At 35.4% G+C, this 19,682-nt stretch overlaps 1 protein-coding gene across 1 annotated transcript in view; it reads right to left on the minus strand.

The window, feature by feature from the left end:
- Positions 1-19,682, minus strand: part of CDH7 (cadherin 7) — a 77,031-nt gene that overhangs the window by 55,495 nt on the left and 1,854 nt on the right. Inside the window, exon 2 of the mRNA XM_031589013.2 lies at positions 12,105-12,500. Coding sequence (XP_031444873.1) covers positions 12,105-12,314 — 210 coding nt within the window. The 5' untranslated portion in view covers positions 12,315-12,500. The remainder of the gene's footprint in view (positions 1-12,104; positions 12,501-19,682) is intronic.

Below are 19,682 nucleotides of genomic sequence, written 5' to 3' on the forward strand. Positions count from 1 at the left end.
ATGTTATTTTTTTTTAATTAAGTGAATAATTTTCAAAAAAGCAACTTTCTGCAAAGGAGAAAGAAATCTTATTTATAGTGCTTCTTCTATACTTTTTCTCTTCAAGAATCTGCAAGTTGTAGTTTAAGCACAAAAGTAATTTAGTAAAAACTTATATTACTTATCAATGATTGAGACCTAGCTTTTGAAAATAATCCACGTAAATAAAAGCTACCACAAACAAATAGTCACAAGCAGATCAGTCAAACTAATGAAGATTAAGGATGTATAAGCTTCAAATATAATTAACATGAAGCATTGTGAAGTAAATAGAAAGTTCAGCTTAATCACTTCACTTGCAGTTCACAGCTTGAATTTGTATTCCCTTCCTTTCTCTAATTTATATACATTTTCAAACATTGTTGTGTTTCTGCAGCCTTACTCTATTCCTCGCATTGCTAACTGGTGAGCCCTAAAGTCCTCCTAATGGTTCCACAGTTCCCCTGCCCTTCAGGAAGTTACTGGTTGGCTAGCTGCCTGATTGGCTTTTAATTTTTCTGCATATATTCTTTGTATTTCTTCTTCCTGTTTTGTTTTCTCTATTCATCTCCAATCATATGTTATCAGTAAATTGAGAGGACATAAAAAGATTGCTTTATTTGTTTTCAGTGAAGAATACATGAGAAACTCCAGTGCAAATTGTCTACAGAAATGATCAAACACTGGTAGTCACTGACAAAACTAGATATGGAGTATCTTCCAATCTTCTCCGCAGCTACTTTTATAGAAGGTGGAATACTCAAAAGACAAAAACAATAGTTGTATAATAGGAACTAGAATTCACTATCAGCTGCTCCAATATTCTCAAAGGGAAAGCATGCAAGTTGAGTAAGAGCTCTGTTCTATCTATATGTATATATATAAAAAATGGTAGTTCAAGATAAAGGAAAATTTTTTTAAGAGCAACAAACAGTTCAGCTGAGAGACTAAAAGAGAAAAGCAGTAAGGCTTTAAGATCCACAGTGTAGAAGTAGACATGAGCTTCCAAAGAAAGAAACAAATTTGAACTATGCAATATGAATCATATAATTATAGAGCAAATAATAGTTTCACTCTGCTTATTTCCTATTTAGCTGAAAGTATAGTAAAGTACTTTTGTACCTGTGCTTTTCATCATCAGGAAGAACAGAAGAGCCATAAGGATTAACAAAAGACTGGAAAGCTTTCCAATAAGGAAAACTTCTAAGAAAGTGAAATGCGCTTTTCTAAGCAATAGTTAGAGTGCTTATAGGAAAGAGATGCTGGAGAGGACAAAAGCCTAAACATATATGAAGACTACAAACATCAAAGAAGATGAATTGTTTCAAAGATTTGATATAAACAGTATGTAAGAAGCTAAAAAAATCTAACAAACAAAGTATAAAATATGCCAAGCTTTTTCCCAAATGCTTATTCTACAAAGATGTATGTGCAAATTGTGTAAGAAAGAGAAGTTAAATATTCAATTTATTTCTAGTATTGCTATTATACCATAATTACAGAAAATTTAGAAACTACCATCTGTTTTTCACAGCTGTATTTGAAAACTTTTCATTGTTAAGATATAGCAAAATAAATATTTCCTAACATAGTACCTATATTCCTCTGCAGGAAAAAATAAAACAGTGAGTTTCTTGATTGCCAAGTCGGGAGATTTATAATTTGATACCTCAGTATGAAATTTTTAAGTAGCTTATCTTCCTTACATTGTTATCCAAGTTCTAGATTTTCTATATTTTGGAAATATTTCAGAAGGAAAATAATTTAATGGGCTTAGTTCTTCTCCATGCACTCCACAGCAAGAAAATTGTATGTCTCTCTGGTACTCAGTGCAATTTCTCATGATTGACTGAAATAGGAAGAGTAATTGGGATAGTATGACTATGGTAACAATTAATGGAATTCACACAGAAAAATCTTCTCATGTTACCTGAAAAATTACATTATGTTTCGTTCTTTCTATTCAGGAAAGACCAAAGGGTCTCTTGTGATATAGGTAGAACATTATGATTGACTATTCTTAGGTTTTTGCAACATATATCCTATTAATCCCTATGAAACATCATAAAATAGGCTTTCAGTGCTCAAAAAACACTATATCATTATACAAAAGGAATGCACTATCTTTTTATCATCAAAATGTGGAAAATGTTGTAAAATCTTGCTGATCGATCCTCAATATTCCTCCTTTATTAAATGGAATAAAATATCAGCTCAAAACCAAATTTGGAATAGTCAAATGACTGAATTCAAAAATTGATAATCTTAGATGATTGGTTGATAAAATTGATCTTCTCAACATTCTGAATTAAATCTTTAATTACTCAATGACAGACCGTACACATTAAAAACAAAACAAAACAAAATTTGCCTTATTCCCAACAGTTTTGAACTACCATACCCCAGAGGAGCATCCTGAAAGAGAGAGTGTGAGATAGTAAAGCATATTTTGTATTTTCTAGTACATTAAGAGCTTCACATGAACTATTAAGTACAAAAGAGCTATATCAACAACAACTTCCCATCGTGTGTTTCTCTTTTGTCATCAGTAGAGCTCCTTCATTATCTGTTTGCATCAGCAAGTAGTACAATAAAATGGAGAGTGAAATAGTTGGTGCTGAGGGACTAATGTCCACGTTGTGTGTTCTAGGTTTTTTCTTTGGACTACCAAAGAAAATAGTCTGGTCCTGTTAGAAGCTCAGCAAGTATATTTATGAGTCTTGTAATTCTGATTTAATTTTGACTAACTGGAGTCAAGCTTTATCTGTTCAAATCCCACTCCACAATACAAACTGAAATATTGTAAACAGAAACAACAGGGAGATTCGCTGCAGAAGTGTACTGTTGATTCAAGCAAAGTGTTAATGCAGATGCATCACTACCTTTTTTAGTTTATCCAAATGAATTTATCTTAGTAATGAATAGGAGAAACACACAGTAATAAAACCTGTGTTATTTTTTTTTACGCAAATAAAATACATATTAAACAAAGTAGATATTTTCTATACGCTTTAAATTATAAAGTTGAACATACAGACTGTAATGACTAACGAAATAAGAGTTAATACCGTGGAAATATTTAAATTTGAATTTCAGTCTTGTAGCTAGGATGCAAGAGCAATGGCTAGTTTCTATACTTTCATTATTTGAAAACATATAAATAAAATCTCATAAATAATATGCATTCATCAGCTCTTTTACATTTATCATAGTCTCAGGTTACAGCGAAATATGTGCTTGCTGCTACATCATCCCAACTCTCAGAATATAGCATAGCAACGGCATATTTATGCAGTATATTTTTGTTCAAAATGGAAAGCTCCGCAAAAAACATTGTTGTTAACTTATCCATATGTCTTTTTTCTTTCAAATTAAGTCACTACAAAATGTTGGCAATAGCATACAATCTAACTGTAACAAAATCTGATCTTTTATATTTGACAAAGTACAGGTAGATTTCCAGTTGCTGATAATCCAAATTCAGTGTGTCATAATCCACTATAGTGAATCACACACAAAGAGAGAGAAAAAAAAAAAACAACAAATGAACAATCAAAAAAAGCAGAACACCACATATACAGCAAAGATTCATTGGTAGGGAATAAAGGCCACTGATTTTCCTGAGCTCTAACATGACTTCTTGTACTAAGAAATCATAAGGATGTCCCTTTTCTCTTGAACTACCATTTTTTTAAAATTAAAACACTGAATTAAAAACAATTGTTATACTGTTCTACATTTAATAAAAATCAGTCTATTTAAAGCTCTGAACGTAAAATTTGTTTAAATCAATATTAAAAATGCTAAAAAGAGAAATGTAGTTTCCACTCTTGAACTGACAGAATTCTACTATAAATGTCCTGGAATAAAGTTAGCTAAATAAATAATAATAAAAAAATCTTCTTTCTTATAGCTTCAAAGTTACTAGGCTATAAGTGTTAGGACCTCCTCAAACTTCTACTCACAGTTTGCGCTGGTAATCATACTGCGGGCATACTGACCACTTCGACAGTTGAAACAGAATTAGAGTTCTCTTAGCAGCATAAACTCCACTGATTTTTCTGAGAGTAACTTATCTCTAATTGACTTCACAATAGGTGTTCCTTCCAGAGCAAAAAGTAACAGAGAAGATGCTGGTAGTATAAGGTATCTAAGAGTTACTGTGACTGAAACCTATTGTATTCACTTACTTCTCTCAACTGCTCCAGCCTCAAAACTTAGTTGAGACACTCCTACCAGGGAAATGCGTACTGTTTAGATAAAGATCTGTATTACAGTGAAGAGATTTTCCAGCACTCAATCATCACTATATTTAAGAGCCAACATGCTGGGTCATCATTCCCAGTATTTTAAGATCTCTGAGTACTGAGATATCAGATATGTTCCCTGGCCAGTAAAAACAAGCACCAAAAAAAACCATACATGGGTACTGTTTTATTAAGTGATTATTCAAAAAAAGACAAGGAAGTTGAGAAGTGCGGGGTGATATTAAATAAAAATAAAATGGTGTGGAGCAAAGAATAACTGTGACAAGGCAGCAGTAGACCTGAATTAACTTTTAGACTGTGATATGAAAAATACTAAATACATGGTATAAGAAAGAAACAGCACAGAAAATACAAAGCAGACTACAAGATGTAAAATTTTATACACACTTTTATCTTTTGAAAGCAGTGGAAAGATTTCCTTTATTTTCACCGGTCTGAAAGAACTTTTTTTTTTTTTTTTTTTTTGAGACTAGTAGCCTTGTACAAATGTAAGTATCAAATGGATCTGCACTTAAAAATTTCCATCAAGTTGTCACCCATAAAAGATGGAACACAAAGGCAAGAAAACACCCCTGTTATCTGTTCATGTTATTTAAAACATAGTGTTGATACTCAATCACATTCAGAATAGCAATACTCTTCATAGCAATGGACAACAGTGAACTATTGCTCTCAAGCTATTTTGCAGACTGATATCTCCATATTTCACTGGATTCTATTGTTGCTTAAATTTTGTCTTAAAAGACTCCTATCTGAGGACACAGGGTTGTGTCTGCTTGCACTGTGCCTAGTACAGCGGGGATCTGATTCATGACTGGACTTCATTAGTACTAGAATAATGCAAATATTGACAATTCACGGTAGCCCGTTTTATGGACATGTTTTTCCAACAGGTTATAAGACTAGAAAACTCAAGAAAAACAGGACAGTCAATAGCGCAGACAGTATGACTAAAAGCAAGCTTGACATATGATAAGAAGAAATGTAAGAATATGACTTAAAAAAAAAAAAAAACAGGTGAAACAGCATGAGCTTGAATGATATCAAAACTCTAGATCTTCTCAAGCTCTCATGAAAATAAGGCCTTTTGTGATAACCAGAACACAAGAGTCTTCTATCTACATATTGTTGCAAAATAAGCTTTTACTCTTGCTTTTCATCAGAGAAACCTATAAAACATTGTTTTAAATAACGCCCCATAAAATTCAGAGTAGAGCACTGTCGATAAAGTCTCAGTCTAATGAAATACAGAACTGGTATTACAAGTTTATATAACTAGCATAGATCTGCCACTGAATAATAACTGCAATGAGTGGCACTTAATTTACAGATGTTGTCATCACCTTCACTAACCTTCCTCTTTTGTAATGCCACATATTAAGGATCAATGTTCTATATTATAGTAAAAGATCAGAAAGCTTCATATCCTAGTTCAATATCCAACCATAAGACTCTCAACTCTATTATCACCTCTAATAATGAAGTTACATATAAATTGTCTTAGTGCTTGAGCATGTGAAATTGTCATCACTTTAAATCCCCTGCATAAAAACCATTTCTGTATCCATTCAACTATGTGAGCAAGACAATGACTTCTTATAGCAGGGGAAAGAGGAAATTATACTATAGCTGTGCAGCCTAATGAAATAAATCAGGAAAAAAAGGAGTAGATTTGGGGTTATCCCTTTGGATAATTCTTGCTGTGTGCCTTAATCTCACTGTTCTCCCCAGAGACACTTTAGCCCAGCATGCTAAGTAGAAACATTCAGATTGTCAGTGAACTCTTATTTGGGGTAATCCAAATGAAATAAAGCACGGAGTAACACAGAGACCACAGTGACTCTTCAATGAAGAAAAATCCTTGTCACTTGTGACTTTATTTTACAAGCTGAGCCAATAAATTCATACCACTTCTGTGTGAATGGGGCACCCCTTTGCCAAGACCTATTCAATCCAGTAAGCAAGCAGTACTCAAGTATTTTGTTTGTTCACTTGTAGCACTTGTGGTGGAATAATATTGACAGAAGTGGCAAGTCCCATTTTACTTAAAAGGTCAACTATTATCAATTTTCACAGCACAGAACAACAAAGAGGCCCTGAGATGGATAAATATCAGAAACACAGTAGATTTGCTTTTTCAGTTTTAAGAATGGACTTTTGGGAATATATAAAACAGTGCTTTAAAGATTTTTCTGAAAGTAAATATAACATAAACAGAAAAGGAAAAAAATATTTATATATAACAAAGACAAAGGAAGTTTCTCTGAATTATTATGCTTTGTTTTCTATGTACTGCACAGAAAAAAGAGATGAGGAACTTTTTTTGCCCCAGAATTACTTGGTCAAAAATACAAATTAGTTCCATCAGAGCTGTAGCCACTTTCAGCCGGGTGTTCACCTGCAGTTTTTCAGAGAAGGCATAAACATTTTACTATTTGGAGGGTTGAAAACCCGAGGCTGAGCAAGATCTCAGGTCTCTGTGGATTGCCTCCACAGTCAATAAGAGGAAAAGAGTTCTACAGGAAACTGCACCCAGCCCACCTCCTTCTCCCTTATACAGAAATGCGGTAGTGTAACCCTTCTGTCTACATTTAGCCTTTGTAATTCCTCCCTTCTCTCCACTTCCAAAAGAGTGGGTTTCTAGAGATTACTTCTACTGGGGAGGTCTTCACCCATTTCATTCATTGATGAAATTCCTTCTGTTTCAGCGGTTGGTATTCAGCACATTGCTCTGAGTTTGACTGAGGCCAGTGCTTCCACAGTACTCACTGCCTTAAAGTATCTTAGCAAAGATGGATATTATCCAACGTAATAAAAAAAAGTTACCAGATATTTGAAAAAGGCTAGCTATAAATGAGAAAAAAAGCTCTATTTCCTCACTGTGCCTGTATGGCTTGATATAGTGACATGCAAGAGAAAAATATAATATGTGAATAAGTCTCACCTTACTAACATATACCCTGACACCTTAAATGAAAACAAAACAAAAACCCAACAAACAAAAATAGTGTTGTCCTCTGCTCAGCCATCGTCTCTCCAAACTTCTGAGAGTGAGACATTCCATCCTATAAGTCAAATGATAAAATACACTTTTGGTTATCGTGCCCTTTCCCTTCTCTGTCTCAGTCTGGCATGAAAATTCTGTTTCAAGATGTCTTAGGAAATCAGTGATATATCAAGTTCACTACTTTTTGTTGTTGTTGTTGTTAATGTTTCACTTATTCTGTATTACTCCTGGAAATAATAATGCAAATGATAGCATTTTTGCACTTTGATCCAAGTTTAAAAATTAAATGCAACAGACCTGGTTAGAACACTTAGAAGGGAGGTAAAGAGACAGATAAAATATAGTTGGAAGACAATAAATGTGAGCTCTAACAAGTTATATGGTCTTTACTCATTCATTTAACCTTCCTTTTTTTTTTTTTTCCACCCCTCTTTCCTTTATAGATCTCCCCATCTATGAAACATGGGTTAGGATTTAAGTTATCTTTTGCAACATACTATAGAACACAATTACATGCAGGGCACCACAGAATTTCTAAGTATTGTTTTTGAGAATTACCACTGAGCCTCTGAAAGCTGAATATCAAGCTTTTGTCTTCACGCTCAGTCAACACCATTTCCTTCTTCTCTTTTCATATCTTTGAGATGTCAAGGGGAATAATAGCAATAATAATAAAAACAGTTATAAGGGAGCCTTAGAGATCACCTAGCCCAACTTCCCTGCAAAGAATAGAGACAGCTACAGATAGGTCAAGTTGCTTAGAGTCCTGTCTAGCCTGACCTTGAATGTCTCCAGAGATGGGATGTGCACTACCCCTCTCTGGGAAATCTGCTCTAGTGCTTCATCACTTCTTATAAAAAAATCCTTCCTTATACCCAGTCTAAATCTCCCCTCTTTTAGTTAAGAACCACCTCGTCTTGTCATATCACAATAGACCCTGCAAGGAAGTCTATCCCCTTCTTTCTTACAGCCCTCCTTTAGATACTGAAATGCCAATATCTGTTCTCCTCTTCTCATGGCTGAACTGTTCCAGCTCTCTCAGACTGAAAGTTGAGTTTAGAGACCTATTTACTTGAAACTTTCCCCATCTTATCTATCCTTAAATCTATTACCATTGAAAAAAGAGAGTTAGTCTGCATTCAAAAGAAAAAAGTGAGATTATCTGCCAACCTTCACACTAAGTTCATGGAATGAAACAAGGCTGTGAACACTAAGTTTATCTGTGAGCTTCTTTTAATTTGTTGTTTCTTGTTTGTTTTTTCTAAAAAGACCAAAGTATTACTAAGTTTTTGTGTCATTCCAGTGCTTTCCAGGAAGCTAACACACTAGGAGCGAAACACTGATGAAACTAAAAAAGACCAAACAAACCAAAATAAATGCACAAAAACACACTCTTTGGATGTTTGCTTAGTTGTGTAACAAAAAAAAAAAATATGACTAAACATCTAAAAAGGATATTAACAGACTCATAAAGTTATACTTCAGTTGCACCTCTTTTTGCCTGTGCATAGCTATATATACTTTAATCACATGGTTACATACAGATTTTAAAAAACTTCAATACTGTAGCATATACTCCCCAGTTTTAAGTATTTACATATTTAGTAATTTAAAACTATTCTGGACTATTATTTTGATTATCTAAATACATTCCTTTGAAGTTCTTCATATGGAAAATACAGAATAAGAGCATTTTATAAAAAGAATAGGCATTTTACAAAACATATTAAAGAGAAATAGTAAACAGTTTTTGGAAAACAGAAGACTCTTATGTTTCCAGCTAGATTAATATCATAGTTAACTGTCTCACCTCCTACATGGTTCATCTGAGAGATAAAAGGGCCTATTTAAACAGGTAAATGAGCTGAACAGTTAAATGCTTCAGCCCTTTCAGAATATAACATATGCTCTGTTGACAGATCAAGAGAAATTGTGTATGAATCAGATGACAATCTGGTTATATGCTAAGCACCTCCCAAAAGACACTCAGATTTACTCAAGTTTCAACCCAGAATGATTAAAATTTATACTATGGATAGAAAAAAACGAACTTGGAAAAAAAGAGAAAAAAAAACAAAAAAAAAAACAAAAAATCTCCATCATCTCTCATTCCTACAGGTCCTCCTCAAGAGGTTTCTCCAGAGAAACTGAAGAAACAGGCCTTTGCTCCCTCAAGAAAATGAATATTTTTTACAAAACCAAACAAAGCTCCCACCACTTACAATAAATAGTTTTCAATATATGCCCTGCAGTATATGCTCTGCAACAGGTATCAACAAGAAGTCTTAGCATGAAAACACTAAAAAAAATATTTTAGGGCTGAAAAATATTTTAAGCATCTCACCTACCTGAAGCAAATAGGAATCCTATTATAATTTAAGAGGAATAGGATTTTAACCCGCATATGAAAGTGATTGAAGTGTCAAAATGTATGTACCCAGGAGGACAGAATTAATGCCAAACATGGAAATAACACTGGTATTTCATTACCAAGGTTCCACCTTCCTGGGTATGCAGTCAGAAGGGCATTCCGCAAAGCATCCTGAACTTCTGTTCAGGGAGTGCAGGACTGACCTCCCCAGGAACAGAGCACTCTACAGAACACAAGGCAGTCTGACTGCTGTCTCCACTTCACTTGATCAGAGAAATATTATGCCAGCTCTTCACTTTCCTCACCAAGGGGAAAAAAAAAAAAAAAAAGAACCTTTCCTATCCAAATCTCAGTCTCGTCAGTCCCTAACCTGAAAGGTTTGAAACAAGGACAGCAATATTTTTAGGAGGGGAAAGTGACTGCTGCTCACTTCAGAGCAGTGCTACACATAATATGTTAACACAGAAAGAAAATCACTTCTTCACCTCTTTGCTCCCCTGCATGGGAATGCAGCTTTGGTCATGATTGCACCTCAGGAATCACATAGTAAAAAGCCTCTCTAGTGTGAAGGTTAGGAACTGGGCATGTCTTATCTCATAAGATGCTCAGCAAGGGCTCTGTTTCCAGGAAGAAGGGTTTCCTTTTGCAAGTGCAGATTTATGTCTGCTTTTCCTATAAAATGAACTGCTGGTACAAATGCAAGTTCTTGAGCCAACAATTCATACTGCTGATACAAAAAAAAAAAAAAAAAAAAAAAAAGAACGCTGGGTACAGGCTGTTACAAAAAAAAAAAACCTGCTTGTTTTTTCAGAAAATATCTGCTCATAAACGTTAGGACATCTGTAAAGGACAGGAAAGAGCAGAATGTGAGGCTAAAAATAAGCACATGCATGAAAATATCGTGTACTCTAGCACTACCACTGTACATTTGGCCAAAATACAATAATCATATGAATATAAGAATTGCTATAAAACCAGATTTCTTTCAAATACTTAGACATTTCCTTTCCAGGAGAGAAATTCTAATTTGTAAGGCACATATACTTTTCTATCACCAGGAGGGAATGCCAAAATGTGTCATTTTCCAGAAGCAGAAGTTCCAACCTGAGAATGGTTTTGCCTGAAAGGCAAAGCTTACAAAGCCAAGTAGTGGCTGCATGTCATAAAAATGCAGACTGCTATATACTCTCCAAATTAACAGAAATATTCGTGAGCCTTGCAAGGGGAGATGATTTTTGATTCTAGCACTTATTTCTTAAGGTCTCTTTAAGTACTATTAAGTAGTAGCCATAGTTCACAAAAGCACCTAAACACAACCATAGTTCTAATCATGACAGCAGATCCCCATTCAGCTTGATTATTCAGATGGCATGATTAAATTCTAAGTGCTTAACTGCATTAACACAAACATCAAGGTTTTTTCTCAGTACGATGAAACAAGTATGCTGAAATTCCCAGCACTCATACGTTTGACGCATTTGAATTCAGATTACTTCAACTATTTTTCTGTAAGCATGCCATTTTGCCAAAAACTGTCACTCCTGTGTTTTCTATGCTTTTGCTCTATGTTAGTGAGAAACTCTGTTTATTGATTCTGATATCACATAGAGAAATAAGTTTTTCTTTCTCTAAGATCATTACACAGAAACCTTACATAGAAACACGAGAGGTGAGGTGTTTTTTTTTTTCTTTTTTTTTTTCTCCATAATTGCTGAAGGAAGCACACTGCTCATCAACACAGCAGAGTGAATGAGCTAAGTCTCGGGTACACAGCTGTGCTCAGTGTGCTCCACATGCAGCTACAGATGCTGACAACAAGCCATTTGGGATGCCCTGACACAAGGGCTTGTTCTGTGCTGGTCTGGTGCCCATCAGAGGGTGAGCAAAGCCACAGGGCTGTACTGTCCATGGAGGGCAGCAGGCCCCTGAGGTACTATTCTGCCAGACAAGCAGAGCTGCAGATGTGCCCTCCTTTCCACTGTCACACCCCCAGATGCCTGAATCTTTCTCTGTCAACCACAATGCTGCTGGTCTTTGCTCAAATAGCAAAACAGAGAGCAGCTGTTTTCTGTGAATAGCTTTTAGTCTATATGAAAGAATATTTTTATATTTCTCTATTCCCACACAACAAAATGTAACTAATATTATTAATAAAATACTGTCATTGTATCAGTGATGTTTAATTATTATCATCACTGTACTCCTTTAAACAAGCATAGACAACACATAAAGCTCTTAGAAAATTACAAAGAGTTAGAAACGCATTGCTATTTGGAAGTGGTAAAATGTTTTTGTCTTTGTTTTTCCCCAAATCATATAACTTTGACCCATCCCAGTGTATTTCAACCACACTGACTAAGTTGCAATTTTCAGGTTACACCTTATTATTTCATTGAAAAGCAGGCACCTGTACCTTCCAAAGTTTGCTTAAATCCCCTACCTTTCCTACATAGAGTGGGTCTGAGCCCATGTATTCTTCCAGCACAAAGAACTGATTCCACACCCAGCTGCGTTTAGTTCTCGTCCTCCCAGATTGAAAGTAGGGCTTTGACCTGGACCTCGAGGGTTCAGCTTGATTCATCCCAGAAAGACACAGGAAAAGAGCTATTATCTGCAACAAATGGCAGAACTCCACTTTGCCCAACTTCATCTTTTTTTTTTCTCCCGTGTAAGAAAAAACCTTGATGAGAATGGGCACAATTCCAGTTGTCTCTGCAGCTCTCGCCTCCGGCAGGGTGTCAGCTGGGAGTCCAGAGATAATAATTTGTGGAGTAGTTGATTGGGAGAGGTCACCACTGCTGAGCAGCCTTCACCAAATAAATAGCATAATAGGTACCTATTGGGGAAAAAAAGCAAGAACTGTTGTCAGAACTTTATTTTATTTAAGAAAGCAAATTCTTTGCCACATTCATTTAATGCAGGAATGTTAATTTATGATTTTTCTTATCATCAGCACAGTTGAGTTTACTACTAAGACTCACAGAGTTTAGACTGTGTTCCTTGGATTGCATTACTATTGCTGATAAATCTGTATTTGTAGCTATAAAATTTCCTTATGGATGCTCTTTCTGTATATCTGTTCCCCCAGGACAAAGGCTGAATTTTCTTCTATTTAAAATAAGCAAAACAAGTGTAATTATTTTGCAGTTATTTGTTTTGGTTTTTTCCTCCTCTGCCTACTATACTCAGCTTTACTTGCCATTACTACCACAATTATAAACCAGCTACAGGCAGGAAGCTATATTAATGGAAAGGACATATGCTAGCTTAACTCTCATACTGAAAAGTAAAATAACAGAGTATAAAACGAAACAGAACAATCTAATTGATTCTTAGTCACAGTAGACCAGATGTTTGGATTTGTAGAGATCTGAATGCGACCAGCTCAAAAGCTCTGAGAGCTCCCCAGTAATTTTTTTTCTACGTGCATTCCTAAAACATAAGAGGCATATTAGACTAGATTATGTACTTATGCACATATATGATCAGAAAACAATTTGATTTTATGTTTTCACTGCTAACTTACTTTAATGACTAATGATTTTTCAGCAATAACACGCGGAAGTTTTATCCTTCTGTGCATCATCCTGATCATTTAGTAACTGGTGGAATTCAGTATAGACTTAAAAACCCTCTAACACATTAAATCAGTTTTTACTTCTTCCTTTTACAGTTAAGAACATTATCCAGCCAACTAATGATATATTAATATAAGGCTTATGAAAGCACATGTTACGTTAGTCAGAACGAAAATGCAGCTTTGCATTTTAGGGAATCCACCTGCATTAAGGCAAGTAAGCAATGCTCTCTGAAACAGGCATTCTTCTTGTCTGAGCAAGCAGTGAGGCAGATGAGAAGTATTTAAGAAGTGCCAAACACAAGGTAAAATGAGGATGAAATTAAAACGCATAACAAGGCTTTCAGTTAGAGTGAACCGCTGCCACTTAGGAAGTCATGGAAGAATGAAGACTGCATCCTTTGTTATATTGTATTTATCTAGAAAGAGGAGAGATTAAATCATGTATGCATTAAATGTTCTTAGATAATTATATTCCTAGCCATTACTATTAAAACTGACTGGAATGCGATCTCTGATATCTGTTTTCAGTATGTCAGGCTCTTTAGCTGCAAAACTATGTGCTGCCAAAGCACCTAGAGGGCACAAACATGAAACAAATACAAAGCTCTTCTGATTATAGACTGTATTTAAAGCCTTTTTATAATAATCCCTTCTGTGGTACTGCCCTGCACCAGGAAGGCTTTGCTTAGAGACTAGTGGGATAAACCACAAACCCACGGAGCACGTATGCTAAGCAGCAGCAGCAATTTGAAAGCTTCCATATGTGAAAAATCTAGTGTCTCCCCACAGGCAAAACAAAGAGGAAATACCTTACCAAAAGATCCTAATTTCCAAAACGTGATGCTACAGTTAAAAAAAAGACTCCGCTCCAACACACAGCAAGATTATTTTCTCAGCAAGATTAACATGCAAGTGTAGCAGAGTCCAGTTTAAAATGATTTATCACAAATAGTCATAGTTCAGTTTTGATGTGGGCCATTGGGTAAATCGTAACCACATGACATTGTAATTACTAGAAGGACTACCATAGGTATCAAGGAGAACATCTCTGCAGTCCTAGTGCTACTTGCAGTTCCTTCCACCCCACTCAGGTAAGAAAAGCATTGTCTGTAACAAGGGCTGTTTGCCCACCTCTTCATTTTCCCTCTCTGCATCTAAGTTACATTAGGTTTAATACATCTGATATTGATAAGCTGTCAGTTTATTTCAAAGAGGCAGCAGATTGTTACTTAACAGAGATAAAAATATGAAATGGATTTTCTTAAGAAATGTCAGTAAAACATTTACAATATGTTAAAGTCTTTCCACTAAGCAGTTTGAAATGTCTTGTTCTTGCTCTGAACAGACATTTCAAACCTAGAACTGCTCTAACCTTTATCTTGAACAGTCTTCTCTTATATCCTTTCCTTTACACCTGCAGGGAAGTATGAAAGCCACCATATGGAGTGCCATGGTCCCTAGCCACACACCACAGCACGGAACTGAAAAATGCACCCAAAATACCAACTGAAAAACAGTCCATATGCTAGACAGCACAATATGATGAAAAGCAGAAAACTCACACCCCCTGGAAAAAAATATATATACATTGTCATTTACTCATTCTCAAATCCTTTCATCACACAGTCTCCAGAATCCCAGTTATTTTTGTTTGGCTATCTGGCAGCACACTTCTCTGAAGCTCTCCTCCCTCTACTCATTCATTCTTCAGAATAAATCTTCCAATTTTCCTATACTTCTTAGAGCTTTTATTTATTTATTTATTTTTTAAAGGAGGGTGGCACAAAATCTTTCTCTATTTGGGAAAAAATACTGATGAAATTCAATTTAATAATTTTTCATATTGATAGATATTTTAGATATTTTCATACTGTATACATTTATATGAAGTGCAGATGGTTATAGGTAAACAAAAGAAAATATGTTTGTTCAAGCATAGCTAGCACTTCAACATCACCTTCTCTGTGAAGTTCACAAGTATAAATATGTAATTCACAAGAAACATCACAGCATTCATGCAACTGAAAGGAAAGCTAAAATGTTAGTGTTTCTCTCCTCATCAAGGTATAAATTTAAATCAAGGAGCACTTGAAGTAACAGATATGACTAATAATGACAGCAGTAGAGGGGATGGAATTCTCTGATTTAGGTCCCTTCTCTATTACCTCTATTTACAAGCTTGAGTATGAAGTAAACACAAAACTGACCTGCAATTACTTTGTGTTTAAACATTCTCTGTTATTAAATGGTATCCTGTTCTGCACAAATGAACTAAAGATATTTGTACTTGTAATTAATATCATTCATTAGTCTAGTATGTTATTTCACATTTATATAAAGTTACTTCTCTCCTCAAACGAGCCAAAATGCAAACGTCTCCTCAAGATTTACCTTCTTAAAGAGCTATTTAAGTTTTAAAACTTAGATGAATTTCACTAAGCTCTACTTTCCACATATAAGCTTGTGTTCCCTATTTACTTTGCATATAGCCCTGACATTCACAAATATGAAAAAAATAAATGAAAACTAACATGTATAGTCCAGATCACAAAACATACTTTTTGAATTATACATGTAGTGTCTTTTACTCTAACAGTAACTTGCTAAGTGAACAGCTACAAAAATCCCACCTCATTCCACACCCTCTATCAAAAAAAAAAAAAAACACCAAACAAACAAAAAAACCCTCCATTAAAAATATTCACCAAACACCTACTCGTTCATGCTCTTCAATAGCTGCTTGTTCTATAAGACATTAAACTGAAGAATATATATCTGAAAAAGCAATAAACTCTTAATTCGATATAAACCATAAAATTTACATTTTCTCCCATCTGTTGTATAGAAGTTGGGCTGCATTTGACCCATAACCTTGTTGCAGTAGTTCTTTGGTGAACATTGCTACTCTGAAAAATGTTACTACTCCACCTAAACAATCTGCTAGTGTCAAAAAGTCAGCATTATGCATGGTCTCCATGGGGCAATCTTGATTTGATGAAAGCATTCAGATCATGAATAAAATCCCCTTGTTGCTAGCACTTAAGGATCATTTACACCCACTGAAAATCTCTCGGAATATTTTGTTTGATCCCATAAATTCTAAAACAACACACCAAGACGAGTTCTGGTTATCTGCATGTAGCCGTGAGCCTCAGTAGATATGGACAAAACAAGTCTTCAGTCTCCTAGATGTCCTTGTGGAATTCCACTGAAATTCCTGCAGCCCTGAAGGGCCTTTGGTGAAGGTTCATGATGCCATTCCTTTCTTTTTCTTTTTTACTACCTAATATTTGCAGCCAAAGTACAAATTCCTACAGAGTTTCACTCACATACTGCTACTGGTGTCACAGTGCCAGTTGAACATATGAGCCATATTATTTCCTTGTCAACCTAACATAGAATTTTGTCCATCACTTTATATTGTTCTAAAGTCTTTTCAACAAAATTCTTCAAGCAGAAGTAGAAATCCCAAATCTTTTCCATTACTAAACTCCATTGGGCTGGACTACATTTGTCTGTTTTGAAAACTCGCCTTCAGATCAAAGCATCCATTTAAGGTCTAACTGGAGAGTTTTTCAAACCTCTTGCCTCCCCCACCCTTACTCTCCTCTTGTAAGATTGCTTCAATCTTTGATACCACAGCAAAATTTTCTGGTTAAACTTAGCTCTCACCATCTCTGGAACTGCAGCCCAGAAAACATCTGCCAGTAAATTTTGTTTAAGCTTGGCCAAGAGCACATAGTTATCCTCTCCCCCACACACACTCACTTTAGACATTCAAGAAAACAAGATCCAGTGTGTTGACATAATTATGAGAGTAACTGTTGACACTGGATCTTGAACCAGGATCACTTGAACAAATTTGAATGAGCTGGTGAGCCCCCTGACAGACCAAGTAATCTCACCAAAATATGTATGGTTTGAGATACAGTTTTACAGTGCCCACTGGAAAGGGTTCCAATTTCTGTGGAAGAGAAAATTTCCCTTTAAGGAACTCATAGCAGGTCTCATAGTAATGCAACATATCTAAATATCACAAGAGACTCCTGCAGGCATAGGAACTCTGTGATCCTTGAAACAAAGGGTTTGGAGATGAGAACACGTCTAATTATGGTGTAGGTTGCACTGTCTGGTCACTACATTTTTTCCACAGAAATACATATAAATAAATAAATAGTTTTTTCCTTTTATAGGAGGGTACCTTGGAGCAAGTGAGGTGGGTACCATTCCATGAAATTAAGGCCTGGGAGCCAAAGCGGTACAATCAGACCTGTTAAATCCCTATGCCAGATGATATTACATGTACAGACCACAACCTCCTGCAGCTAGCTGGCCTAAATGTTCACATGGGAGATCTGTAAATGAAGTGCACATTCTGCAGTCTGCATCTGGTTATCAAGCAAGAAACTACCACTGCTCCAAACATATGGCACTGTTATACTAAGTTGGCTCTAGTACCCTCTGACTCAGGTGGAACAACCTGGTGAGACAACAGGAAAACACTAGGCACACTTTGATAAATGATATGGCTTCACAAATGTGCAGAGAGAAAACCAAACTGGTTTTGGTTTTTCACAGTGCTCTGCAGTTGATCATTACACTGTATGTGACTGTAAAGTTCAGTTGTTTAAGCTTCTTTCTCCCCCCTCCCCTCCTTTCTCTCTAGATATATTGACTAAATAAATAAATATTTATATTATTTTCTCCAAATGAAAATCTTTGTTGGTTTTTTCTTCCACCTTGCTACAGTATACTTTATAGATCTAAGTTGCTGGAAAGGATTATGCTAATTTGATTCGTTATTGAAAAGAAACAGCAGCAGTATTTGTAATTCTGTAACCAATCAAGTCAAATATTTAAATTTCCTCAAGCTCAATTTCTGCAGCTTCATTTAATTTGAGGAATTTCACATAATACCTAGGGGAAGAAATGACTTAGTGACATTTCCTTGCAGAACTACTGAATTCCCAGAGGAGGCACTCCTGCATTACTGCTCAGAGTTAAGCCTGATTTGACAGGCAGGACAGAAGTAATCGTCATGGATTTTTTTTTTTCACCCTTCGTCAGCTAGAATTTAATGATTTTTATTGCTACAAGAAAACAATGCCCAGTAGTACCATGAAAGAAAAGGGTAGTAGTACCATGAAAGGGGAAAAAAAAAAAGTGTACTTCATAAGCACTAAACTGGGTGGTTCAGGAAAGGCATTTTTTGAAGAACCACTGAGCTGACCAGACACTGAAGCCAACAGCCAAAAAAATACAGTGAAATTTGCTAACAAGCCCGTCACTAAAACAGTCTTATGCTTGTATTCAGAGCATTTGAAATTGAAAATATTTTCTATTTTCATTGACACTGGAGTTTGTTTGTGTGTCGAATACCTTTGAGGAAAGGCTTAGCCAAGTTTACAACAAAGTAAAACTTTAACTTGGAGTAAAACAACCTTAGGTTTTGCATTAATAATTACTCTGAGTCAAGTGTCTGACTGCTGGGAAAAAAAAAAAGAAACAAACAGAAAAACATGGACAGAGCACTCAAAGTTATACATGAAAAGGATCTGTTCTTCTCATCAGATAATTCATGGGTAATCTGCAGCTAAATAAATGATTTACTGTTATCCTTTTATATGGAAGGATAGGAGTTCTTTGCTATTAAATCAAAGACAAATAATCAAGAGCGCTTTGCTATTATATCAATAAAAGTAGACTTAAAAGAGCTGTAAGGCTGTCATCTGACATTGTTAACACATTTCTAATGACCTGCAGCAGACTTTAATTACAATAAAGTCTCCCATTATTAGGGTGAAATGCCCTCTGATTAAAAATCCAATCTTCAGTGGCTTTTGCGAGGAAACAGTCCACATTACCAATGATTGTCGTTTTGTTTTTTTTTTGTTTTTTTTTTTCCTTCACATTAGCTCAGACACATTTCTAACAACGCAGTGGGAATCCAAATTACTAACTTGGATATTTTCCTAAAATACCAGGCCATTCTACATCTCTATTAACTTCTCAAACCCAGAATTTTTCAGATACTTAACATTAAAAATTGTCAGAGTCAGCTTTCAGATTCTTTGCTCTGCTCTACTTCCTGTGGATTTTACTGTAATTATTTTAAAAATCTTACTTAGGCTTTTCCGCACCCTTAAAAAAAAGAAGCATGTCTAGATGAGATCCCCTGGTAAATGCAGGCTGGGAGAGACAGAGAGGTGTGTTCAAGAACTTTAAACAGGATGTCACATTTGGTCCTTGGGGAGTTGAGTTAGATTTACTTGGTGTTTTTACTATTATTTTTCTCCCAAAGATGCTAACACCACTGTCACACTGAACTAGTTTTAATGAGGTGCACAGATTATTTCTAAATGCTCTGACTTCACTTTTACATTTTTAAAACTGCTTTGATATTGCTAAGAGCAAACCAGCATCATTTTGCAACTCATC

The sequence above is a fragment of the Phasianus colchicus genome, chromosome 3 (genome assembly GCF_987193195.1).
Source record: "Phasianus colchicus chromosome 3, bPhaCol1.hap1.1, whole genome shotgun sequence".
NCBI lineage: Eukaryota > Metazoa > Chordata > Aves > Galliformes > Phasianidae > Phasianus > Phasianus colchicus.